Genomic DNA, 12,156 nt, shown 5'->3' on the forward strand with positions numbered 1-12,156 from the left:
AACAATAATAGTTCAAGGCAGTAGTAAAACCACAGCTGTAAGTGATAAAAAGTGCATTTCCTGAATATAATACAAGTATAAGTTTAGGAAACCAAAGGCACAAACTAACTAAATACGTATTACAAACTAGAATCGCACAGTTCAGGGTAATTACTAGGAAGGGATAGTTTCAAATATTTGTTTCTAATGCTTATTTAAAGCAGTTTGAAAATGATCCATCATTAGTGAATTGCAAAAGAGTGCAATCACTTAAAATAGAAGCAAAATAGACTCCAATATTGACACACTGGGTTAGTGATAAAAATACACCACGTTTAAGAATGCACTTTTATATACAGTTAACAAACTATTTTCCCATTGACTTAAAAGAATGTCAGAGGTTCTAGAAACTTAAGGTCTACTTTTAGGTTGGTGTGGAGGTATTCAAATTTTCAACAAGTTTGTGGAACTGTTCAGAATTTCATTGTGAATAAATACTGTAATGATGACACAAGCCTTATTCAGGAAAAAAACCCTACACTGGGATTTTAGTCTGGATTAACAATATCTTGAGCTGATGTGTTTCCAATTACAAAGATAAATGATGAGTTCCTCATGAATTCTCTCTTTCTTCCTTCCCCCATCCTCAGTGCATGTATAAGTATGTAATGATCTGAGCCTGAAGGTTTTAAGAATGAAATATTTTAATACACCTTCCCCTACTATTTTCTGGGGTCCTTTTCCTCTCCCTTATTCTTCTTTGTATAATGAGAGTCACATTCTTTAAAAAAAAATCTTAACATGAGCCAGGATTTTGACTTTGCATATTTCCAATGAAACTGTCATCATAAAGCCCATATTGCATTTAGGTAGTAACTGGAAAGAATCTGAATGAACAGTCCATCATAAATTCTCCTCCAGACATAGCAAATGTTCACCTGGTGATGTGAGGGTAGATGCTGTCTCATGAGAATTTTCTACCGGGTACATTGTGCTGTCATGAATTTTCATTTGTGGCAACTTGCAATTACATAGCATTTTATAAACTGCCTCTTTGTCAATGGGCACACATCTCTAAGCTCACCAAGTGGCTTCTTTAGTTGCAGGAGTCATAAGACACTGAGAAACTGCAGCAGACATTGATATCAACTCTGACCCTTTTTTGAGCGATTATGAAACAAGCGACCCCTCTTGAAAATAGTCATTTTCCTAGGTGGAATAGATGGTTAAATAAAAATAAATGGATTAAAGACAGAGAACTAAAATAGCCACATAAATTATGATGGTAAAAAAAAAAAACTAGTCTGCCCTTCTGTAATTAGTTGAAATGCTTGAAGTTGGAAAGGCTTCACTTAATTCAATTTTCTACATATGACTGGGAGAGATTCTATACAAAATTGTCCATTTGAAAGATGAATCTAAATGGGAAGAAATGATGAGGCAGCGACTCTTATTATGTTGGCCTTTGTCTCTTTTTCACTTTAATACAAGGTCTATTGTTTCTAAGATTTCGGCTCTTGGGAATTTCTGCAGTAGTTTAATATGTTTATCAGCAACACAGGCCCGTACACCTGTTAAAACCTCTTCTATTGTACCAGATACTTTTTAGTATATTACCTTTCATGTGCACAAGCCATTGGATTAGTGTATAAATACTGGATTACTAATGTGAAACTGTATTACTAATGACCAAAGCACACCCTATATATAAATGAGAAATTCCTATCCAGGTTAATAAAAGCTATGTTTACATGACACCAATACAGCTGGGCAAATGGATAAAAAATTGAGTCAAAACAGATTATATGAGGGAGGTCACATTGACCAGCTGCTTTGGTATCATGTACACACAAGCAAAACAGTGGCTCTTCTGCCTGCTTACTGCACCCACAGCAAGGCACAGTAGACCGAAGCCAGCCACCACACGCCAAAACACAGCACAACAACATGGCATTTACTTTTTAACAAGCAAGGAGGAAAAACCAGGGAAGGAGGGAAAACAGTTTCCGACTCCAGGAGATGGTGCTTGAAGACATTTTAGATTTCCTTTTAAGTTTCCTCTAACAGATCTGGACAATGTGCAGGGGCTGGCAGTCTTTTGAGATTAAAGGTTCAGCTACTGTTGCACCACACTTTCAAGTAGCCTGGAAGTCCTGCCAACAGTTAGATGTGAAACTTGGTGTCACACTAGAAATTGAGAGCCTTGGGTTCTTTTCATGTAGTTGAACATATATATGCATGGCTCAACAAATTGAAAGTGGTGCTTCTAAAAACATTTGTGTTAGCTGTTTGAGTTCAGCTTGTGTTCTTTTGAATACTGCCACACAAGAACTAAAAATCTCTGTCATTTCTTAAAGAGTTTAAACAAACAATATTAAAATACCATCTTCTGTCACATTGAAAGGCAGTTGGATATGTTTTTCCTCCATATTTACACATACAGAGTTCTGATCTAGAAAACCAATACAATAAACCATTATTTTTTTGTTTTAAAAACAGGCAGTCTTTGGTGACGCAAAGGCAGAGATTTCTTTTGTTACCTCCTGCCTATTTCGCTCTGTCTCATAAAGTGAATATTGTTGGCACTGTCTGAAAGTTCTAAATACTGCTCAACAGACAAGACAAAATACCCATCATACCCTTGCACCCTCCCAGTGCTCAAAAGCTGCTGTTTTTCCCCCTCTGTCCATGCCCGAATCCCTTCTTCCCCTTCCTGTAGCCTCCTCTGCTCCTGAAGCCAGGCCTGGGCCACCGCTCGCTGTCTGGCCATCTCCAACACGTGGTTCTTCTCCTCTTCAACAGTCGTTCCATACCGGATATTGAAGCACAGAGCTCCGTGCTGCAGTTGAATATCTGCAAAACGTCTAGTCCTTCCATTCAACACTGAAGTCATCTGAGACACAGTGACATTGACACCATTCTCCAGAATCCGCCTCCCCCCAGTGTTACCAATGAGCACAAGATCCTCCTCCAGAGACCCAAGCTTAATGAAATAGTGAGTGTCCCTCCCTTCTATGGTAAAATGCAGGTTTTCCAGGTAATGGGCATTGTTGAGAATGGCAGCAAGACATCTGCTATCTTCATTGGCTACTCCTATAATATCAGCCGTCACTACGCCCTCTTTGATGGCAAATTTTATACCTTTGCCAAAGACAGAAGGGACGGCAGAAAACCTTGGTGTTTTCCCTCCTTCAAGGCACCGCCCCTCATTGTACTGAGGAGTCATAGGAAGCTGATCCAAGGAAATGAAATTCCTGAGCTGTTTCTGGAGCTCACACTGAATGCCCAGGATCACCTAGGAGAGAAGGCACAGGGCAAATGTAGCACAAGGTTAGATACCAGATGGAAGCCTGGTGATTATCGGGAAGAAAAGGCTGGCAAAGGTGATTCTTTCTCTTAGTTTTAACTTGGTCATTATTTAAAACAAAAGCCCACGCTGGAATATCTACATCAAAGATTGGGAAAACAGAAGGTAGACAGGTACTGATTTCTCAGCTGTTTTACAGCTTACTTTAGTTGAGTGTAAGAAAATATGTTCAAACATGTTATCCCACAATCTCAGAGCTACAAGAAACTTTCCGTTTTGGTTTTTCTATTTTCAGCATGTACTTGTGGCTACCGGTTTCTGAAAATTTCCCACTCAACACAAATATATTTTATTTTGGTCAAATCTGTTCCTTACTCCTTACTTGGAGTTTCTTCCAGGTATTTGACCCCAAAGTGCACTCCATCCTTTTATATTTGTACACCCTACCAAGTCCAATTAGTCCAGTTAGTGTTGCCCATGTGCATGGAAGCATAGGGCTATCTACTGTAGTGTGCACAACTTACCACAGACCCCACACTTGAAGACCCCACACTTTGCCCTGGTAGTCATTGAGTGCCTGTAACTTCTCAACTAGTAGTGAGATTTTGTAGCCCTACCCCAATGCTGGAACACTGATTAGACTGATCTAGCATTAGTCTGGTATAGACAACCAGAGCTGCTGAGAGTTTCTGAATGTAACTCCTTGTCATGCCCCTAATAAGCTGTTTCTGCAGCATTTCCTCCAACCTCTGCTTCTTAGGATCTTCATGCCACTTTCTCTGTGATGTTCCCTGTGCCTTAGAGGGAGGGGCATAGAAGGAACTTTGTACAGGCTAGCTCGCTCAAAACACAGATCTTACATTCAGCAATCTAATTGACACTAGCTATGTGAGATTACTGCATGCAGAGGGATACATTGTGCACAGTGAGATTGGAAATAGTGTGCAAAGCTTAGTTTCTGCCTTCAGTCACTCACGGCCTTATAAATAACAGAAAAAACTATAAAAATATAAAAGACATGCTGATATTTTTATATTTTTTTTTTACTTGGGCACATTTCAAACTTGCTAAAAAAGAGAAAAGACTATTAACCCTCCTAGTTTTCAATAACTTCTAACATTTTAAAAAATGGCTTTTAATTATAAACACCACAAATATTACATATATTTGGTGTGGTACAATGGTCTGTAGTCCATCAATTATTTTTTAAATAAATGCTGATTGGCCAGTAGCCAGGCAGGAAGTATAGGCAGGACAACCAGATAGGAAGTAGAGCTGGGTCAGTGAGAACAGGAGAATTCTGGGAAGAGGGAAGTTCTAGTCTGCAGTCCTCACCTAGCCACAGAAGCAGCAAGATGTGACCGCCCTGCCGAATAAGGTATTGAGCCCTGTGTCTAACATAGACAAGAATAATGGGCTAATATAAGTTATAAGAGTTATTAAGAAGCCTGAGCTAATGGGCCAATCTTTTTATAACTAACGTAGGACTCTGTGTGATTTCTTTGGGACTTAATGACTGTGGAAACCTGGCAGGACAGAAAACTCAGTCAATATATGTTTATAAAAGATATAACTCTACACTATATTTGTACTTAGGACTTCCTTTCCCTTATAATTTTTTTTGCCTAAATATCAAGTTTTCCCACCTGAATTTCCATTTTCTTTTCTTACTTCCTTTTCCTTTCTGTTTATCTCCTCTAGCCTTCATGAAATCATTGGCCTACACATGGTTATTTCAGCATTCATGGTTTTTCAAGACTTTCTCCCCATGAAATGTAGTATCTTTGTTTATTATGTCTGTATATGGTTTTCTTTATCAAAACCGTTTTATTTTCATGTTCATAAGGCATCATCCTTGAAATGATTGGACAGTTTGAAATCTAATGCTTCCATGCCTTAGCATGTAGTTTTTCTCTGTATAGAATCCTATATTGCTGTTGCTAGCTGATTTCAGAATTTAAGAAGTTACAATCCTCTTTCCTCTTAAGTATTTATTGCAGCAGTCATCAAGAAATCTCCTAGTTTTTCCCCTTCTCAAAGCTGCACTTTTCTGATCTTTTCCTTATGGAAGCCTCCTCATAAGTCATTTAAAAATAGCCCCTCAAAGAAATAATCAAAGTATAGAATATAATTTTTATTAGATGTTTTTCTGTTTTTTTTTTCTTAGCTAAAATTTGTACTAACCTTTCCAGGGTCCCACTCTTGAGTTTTTGTCTGAAGCTGAAGAAGCTCGTAAGTTAAGTCCAAGTTTTCTAGTTCTGGTTTGGGAAATCCAGGTAGTACATTATGTAACTGGAAACCAAAGAGCTCCAACCAACTGCCAATATCTATGAGATACAAAATTTAAAAGAAAAAAAAGGCAATCAAAACTGTTTCCAAACTTGAGAGATATGCTTCTGCTGTAAATGTTTAGACAGTGGGAAGGTAAAGTAACAGTTCTCCCTTATTTGATTCCCTCAAAAACAATATCCTTTCCCCTTTGTAGGGAAATCTATTGGCCTGTGGGCAATCCCAGGAATTGGCTCAGTTCACTGTAGTGAAACTGATAATATGGTACTGGTTTTAAGACCACATGGATTGTGACACTGGGTTTATTTCTGATTAATTTAATCCTAATTGTTTTATGAGAGTACATTGGCAAGCTTTTAAGGATAAAACATAGAAATAGCTTAAAGGGAAAGAATAATAAAGTAAAAGCAAAAGCACTGTATCTGACGAAAAGTGACATGCCTTTCTTACTCTGAAAAAGGTGGCGTGAAGAAGGAGCATCTCTACATAGGCATTGAGATTATGTAATAAGATGGCCAGCACTAAGTTAGTTCAAGTTCAGCTTAATTGTATTCAACTTAATACCTGTGGTATACTTTGCGACATCTTGAATTTTGCCAACTGGATAGTTATTCTCAAAGGAGTACAGGTTGAATGGTTTGGGATGAAGGTTCAACTGCTTCCATATGTGATGATTAGGTGTGGTCCATCTGCCAGCAACAACATCATAATCCCTTTGCCCTAGATGCACTAATTTCGTAAGAAAATCATAGAGTCCTCCATGAAAACCGATTATGACTTGAAAGTCAGGGTAAGTATCGTGGTAGATGTCACCATAAGGCGTATACAGAATCTCCTTTATGACCTGACCCCGGCTGCTGAACACAGCTAGTGGAGTGCCTGTATTATCACAGGCTACATAATATTCTTCCCCACTACTTAACTCCATGGCAATAAGGTGACCTTGGAGATCATAATAAAGAGATGTAATCTCTGAGCTTGTGTGGTTGTACAGATGAGTGACTCTTATAGGGTTGGCAAGGTCTGCATAAAAGAATTGGAGATGCTCTCCTAGGCTAGACTTACTGGCAACACGTCGCCCAAGCCCATCATAGTAATACTGTACAGTCCAACCCGAAACCTTATTGTAGGCTTTCTGCAGCAGACCATTAGAATTATACTCAAATATATCATTTCCTCTCTGTCTCAGAAAACCATCTTCATCCATTTTATACTGAATTTCTCCTAGTCTAGTAATGCGGTCTCGGAGGTCGTATCGGAGAGGTGTAAGACGAGCACTATTCCCATGGCTCAAGAGATTGATGTTTCCATTCAGATCATAACTATAACGCCACTGGGTTCTGTCATTCACAGAAACAGTTTGAAGTTGCCCGTCAGCATCATATTCATAGAAGTACCTTGTGATATTGGCATCTACTCCTACCCTTATGTCACATATGAACATCCGGCCCATAGTATCATACTGAATAGTCATCCAGTAGGCAATTGCCTTTAGGATCTCATATTGGACTTCAATGACTTGTCCATTGGCATTGAAGATCTTGGTGTGCTTCATTACTGTAGTAGTTATAACCTGATTTAGATCATAGTTAATTACACTGAATTTTCCAAACTGTTCTGTTCTACCAGAAACATCAACGTATCGGTATAGATCTATGGGCAAAGGGGTCTCATTGATCACAGCTTGCATGCTGGTGACACGGAAGTTGTTGTAACTGTAGTCAAATCGTGCATTCACAAGACCTTCTTCACTGAATCGGAAAATCTGACGTCCAATAAGAGGTCCTGGAAGAACCAAAATAAAAAGAGAAAGGAGCCATCTGATAAACAGGAACAATCGCAGATATTTTTTGATTAAGTACTGATACTTTTATATCCAAAATTATATCCTTTTTATAAATTTGTCTCTGATGTCTGATGCCTGGGCGTGTGTGTGTGTGTGTGTGTGTGTGTGTGTGTGTGTGTTGTATGTGTGTGTATTTACGTGTGCATTTATATTAGTCACTAGACATTGAAAATATTGTATAACGTAATTAAAGAACAATTTAATTATAGGGACTATTGAAGTAATAACCCATCCAGTAGCCCAGAGGGAAAAACTGATATTATGTAAGACTTTCTTGCTATCATCATTGGAAAAATGTGTTTGTTTTATTTAACCTTTTCTACAAAGTCAGCTGGTCAGGTTTTCAGGTTACTTGAATGTTGAGCATTCAAGTAACTGTCTGGCTTTGGACATGTTATGAATCCAAAGGCTGAAATAAATCCTAGAATTCTGACTTTTGTCATCAACTGAGGCTTATAGAGGTTACCCTGGGCTTGAGCTAGTTTCTGACCTTAATGTCTTGTACATAGATCTTTGGGAAGATGCAGGGGTGGATATGAACAAGTACAGGGTTAAGATAAGTACTGAAGTTGCAATTGCTTTGAAAACTGAAAGAGACAGAAATACCATATATGCTATTAACGAATCAGCTTTCAGGTAGCTGTAACGCGTTTTAAATTTAGAGTGGAAGACAGTATGAGAAGTAAACAGAAACTTGTTAACAGAGGTTAACATTTCTTTTTATGAATGTGATCATAAAAATTATAAAAGAATATGAATGACAGTATATAATGCCACCCACTTTCATAACAAACCTGTTTGCCTGTATCTGATTGTGCAGATAAACCCATCATGCATCAGGTGTATTGTCTTAATCACTCCAGAAGACTCTTCATACGTCAGTGTGACCTGAGTGGTGTCATAGAGAATCTCAGACAGTCTTGCTTGCTTTGTGTACTTGTACAAAACTCTGCGCCCAGTCCCTAGATGCAGAGTCTGTAGCAGTCGGCCATCTCGACTGTAGTCTTGGATCAAAGAAGTGCTGCTGTCTGGCGGAGTGTAGATGTTACAGTAGTAGCCCACTGAAAGCATGGTTTGTAAGCTGTGGCGCACCATACTAGGCATGGTGACCGACAGTAGGCAATCTGATTGGTCATACTCAAAGATGTAACGCCGCTGACTGTGTAAGAGAAGCATCACAGACTGAAACGAGACAAAACCAAAATACTATCATTTATAAAACCAATGTTGAAGAGATTAAAAGAAACACATGCTCATCCATTTAACATAAATTTATCTAGCAATTACTGTGTACCAGGGATTGAGGCAGATCCTGGTGGATTCAGTAGTAACACAAAAATGGTATTTCCTTTCATGGGATTTGCAGTACCCAAGCAATTATAGTATATAATATGAAATGAGTTAAGACAGAGCATATACAAAGTACTTCTGGAAAGTAGAGGTGGAAGAATTATCCCAGACTTATGAGGCCAGAGTAAACTTATTGGGGACAGGACAGTCGAGATGAGACATAAATGATGACTAGAGCCTAGCCAGGCAAAGACAGGGAGATATATCATGCTGACAGACAGAGGACTTCTGGCAAAGCCCCTCCTTTGTTAGGAGGAGGCTGAGGATTAAGGGAGCCTATGAAAATGGTCATTTTCCTATAGAATGAGAGGAATTTTGTTTGGCTAGAACGTGTGTGGTTTGGGGGTAGTGGCAGCGAATGGTAAAAATGCAGCTGAATCTAGAATATGCTGTGAGGTTATAGGCATTTGTTCTTAAGCCTGTTTGCAATAGGGGAGCCACCGTAAAGCTTGAATCAAGTGGAAGCACATCCTTGAGGAGGTGGGAGAAACAGTCAGGTTGATATGTGAGAAAGGTCACTGCTACTTCTATGTAGAGATGGATTGGGGGGAGGTAAAGCGTGGATAGGGTGTATCAGGTATTAACTTTGAGCCACCTAAATGTGTTGATTTTATTTAGTCCATGTCTTCCTGAAAAAAATGCACATTGTCTATTCTTATACATGTTTTTAAATATATACTTTAATTCTTCATGTTTCAATCTGATTCATGTTTCAATATTAAGGGAGTGATGCACTAGAAGTGAAGAATTCTCTAGTTATATACCCCCAACACACAATAGATTTGTAATTTATGATCACTTATTTGTCATAGTATAATACTTTAAATATAATAAATATAAATATTAATAAATATTGGTTGATATTTTTATAATCTTTAAATAGAAACATAAGCCAGGCCTGATGGCACAGGCCTGTAATCCAGGTTACTCAAGAGGCAGAGGGCAGAAGGGTCACAAAGTCAAGACTTCCCTGGGATACAGAGTGAGTTTAAGGCCAGCCTTAGCTACTTAGAAAGACTGTCTCAAAATAAGCACCTTTGAAAAGCTTGAGAATATAACTCACTGATACATGCCTAGCGTGTATGAGGTTGTAAATTGAGTCCCCAGGACCAGAGAATAAGAAAATCAGTATCAATTTATAAAAAAAAAAACACAAAAGCACTATTTGAGGGAAGATTCTAGTTCACTGTCAGTTAAAATTCATTTTTAAAAGAATTTACTTCATTTGCATATGTGTGGTGCGTGTGCATGTATGTATGTGGGCATATACATCTGTATATGCACTTGTACAGGCCAGAGAGGAATGTTGGGTATCCTGTTTTCTAGCCTTCTGCTTTATTCTTTTGAGAAATTGTTTTTCAATGAATCTGGAGCTATTCTGGTGGTCAATAAGTCCCAACAACCCTCCTGTCTCTGTTTCCTGCAGCACTGGATTTACGGGCAAGTGTGAAGCTATGCATGCCTAGCTCTTTATGTGTCTGCTGGGGATTTGAGCTCAAATCCTTATGCCTGTGTAGCAAACACTTTTATATACTGTGCTGCATCTTCAGTGGTTTAATTTTTGTTTTTTGATGAAAATAAAACTTATCCACCCCAGGCACTCTAATATAATTCTTTAAGGGAGCTTAACTCTTTTGAGAATTACCTTACCAAACAAACTATTAAGTTCAACTTCTGAACTAGATGTTACGAAAACAATAGGCATCTTTTCATTTTCTACATGAATATCACACGAATAATTCTGAATCTTAATTATGTAAGCACAGGCAACTTGAATTTTCAAAGTGGCAGAATCATGATGCAATATTATGTGTGTGTTATGCAATGGCACATCCCTCCTATACTTCTGAAAATTATTGATTTTTCAGTTGCATGTCAATGCCATGAAATCAGTGCCTATTTGTTCGGTTAGTCATTGTTTCTTTTCTACCAACGTTATGCCTGGAGATCCAGAAATAGATGCACAAACCCTGTCAAATGGAACCTTTGCAGCTTGCCACATCTTGTAGCTCTATCACTGTGATCTGCGAACCCTCCTGAACAAAAGGCATGCTCCTGTGCAGGCCCAAGGACATGAAGAGAGGCCCGCTCTCTCCCATCAATGCAAACTCCATAGAACCAGGAGGAATTGTTCCTATGAATGGAACAGCAGGTGGTAGAACATTGATGTGGGTGGGTAGATGCAGTAATTGGTGAAAATACCTTTGTATTATTTCCACTCCGAAAGTCTGATTTTCCAGCTCCATTCCACTCTCTTTTGTCAGTTTTCCAAGAACAGATGACATCTGTCACTTGTGGTGTGGGCCAGGGACAATCACCATATGGCTGCCACACATTATCCTGTAGCATCCTGCCTGTTCCAGCCTTTGTGCTAGCTTTGCCAAAAATTTACACTGTGTTGTTATTGTACTCTTTTCCCTGTTTGTTTCCTCTAGTCTATAGCAAACTAGTGCCTGAGCTCTGGCCTCTATGGTACTGACTCTGAGTTGCCTCCAAAGCCCCCACCCTCCAAAGTCTGCTTTAAAACTTCCTGCTAATGATAAAAAAAAGAACATGGAAGACATGATTAGCAATCCCCTGAATGCAATTGTTTTGTTGTCACAATACCGTTTAGCTCTATTTGGCTGCCTTTTCCACTTTGGATTGGTATTATTATCAGTTTGTTCCAAAACAATGCTTGTGAGTCTATCTAATGTCCACCGTGCTACTGCTGGATAAAAAGCCATTACTTATTAGTCCGAATAATAGAGTGGGAGGATTTTGCTTTTTAATGGATTAGTATACCGTAAAAGAAACCTTTGTGAAGGAAAATAAAGGAGAGCAATCATGACTGGAAACTTATTTGAAAAAGACTAGAAATGAAAGTAAACATTTGAAAAGGTATAGTATTCACAAAACCACCAGAGGGCAGTGTGGGGCTACTTGGGAAGGCAAGCCCAAGACTGTGCTCTGTCTCTGCAGTGAGGCGTTGAAAACAACCCCGAATAGGCAATTTTGTGTAAATGTGCAAAACTAAACCATCTTATTAAATGATTATAAAATATATTTAAGTGCATTTTAAAAATGGAGCTTGTAAGAATGATTTTTAGAAAATTGAAAGATTTACATTAGATATAATACAAACTTAGCTGCACCGGTCTTCAAAATATAATTAACATAGAGAAGTGTCATAAATCTAGGCAGAAAATTAATGACTACATGCAGAAAAACTAAGAAATAATAATTGATTTTCTTAATAGCGAAGAGACTATTTAAGAAACCACAATCCTTAGCCAAATAATTATTTTTCTCCTAATGAGTACAAAGCATCGTTCACAAAATGATGTTTAACTTTCACCTACTCTAGAGAAAGTCAAACGATTTTTTACAACATTATTTTATGCTA

General features: G+C 38.3%; 1 protein-coding gene across 1 annotated transcript in view; it reads right to left on the bottom strand.

The window, feature by feature from the left end:
- Positions 1-2,219: 2,219 nt before the first annotated feature.
- Positions 2,220-12,156, bottom strand: part of Tenm1 (teneurin transmembrane protein 1) — a 577,348-nt gene continuing 567,411 nt past the window's right edge. Inside the window, 4 exon segments of the mRNA XM_041639938.1 lie at positions 2,220-3,274; positions 5,471-5,613; positions 6,140-7,360; positions 8,216-8,603. Coding sequence (XP_041495872.1) covers positions 2,516-3,274; positions 5,471-5,613; positions 6,140-7,360; positions 8,216-8,603 — 2,511 coding nt within the window. The 3' untranslated portion in view covers positions 2,220-2,515.

Source organism: Microtus oregoni, unplaced genomic scaffold, assembly GCF_018167655.1.
Source record: "Microtus oregoni isolate MIOR12 unplaced genomic scaffold, Mior012 000061F_ref0000440, whole genome shotgun sequence".
NCBI classification, from domain to species: Eukaryota; Metazoa; Chordata; class Mammalia; order Rodentia; family Cricetidae; genus Microtus; species Microtus oregoni.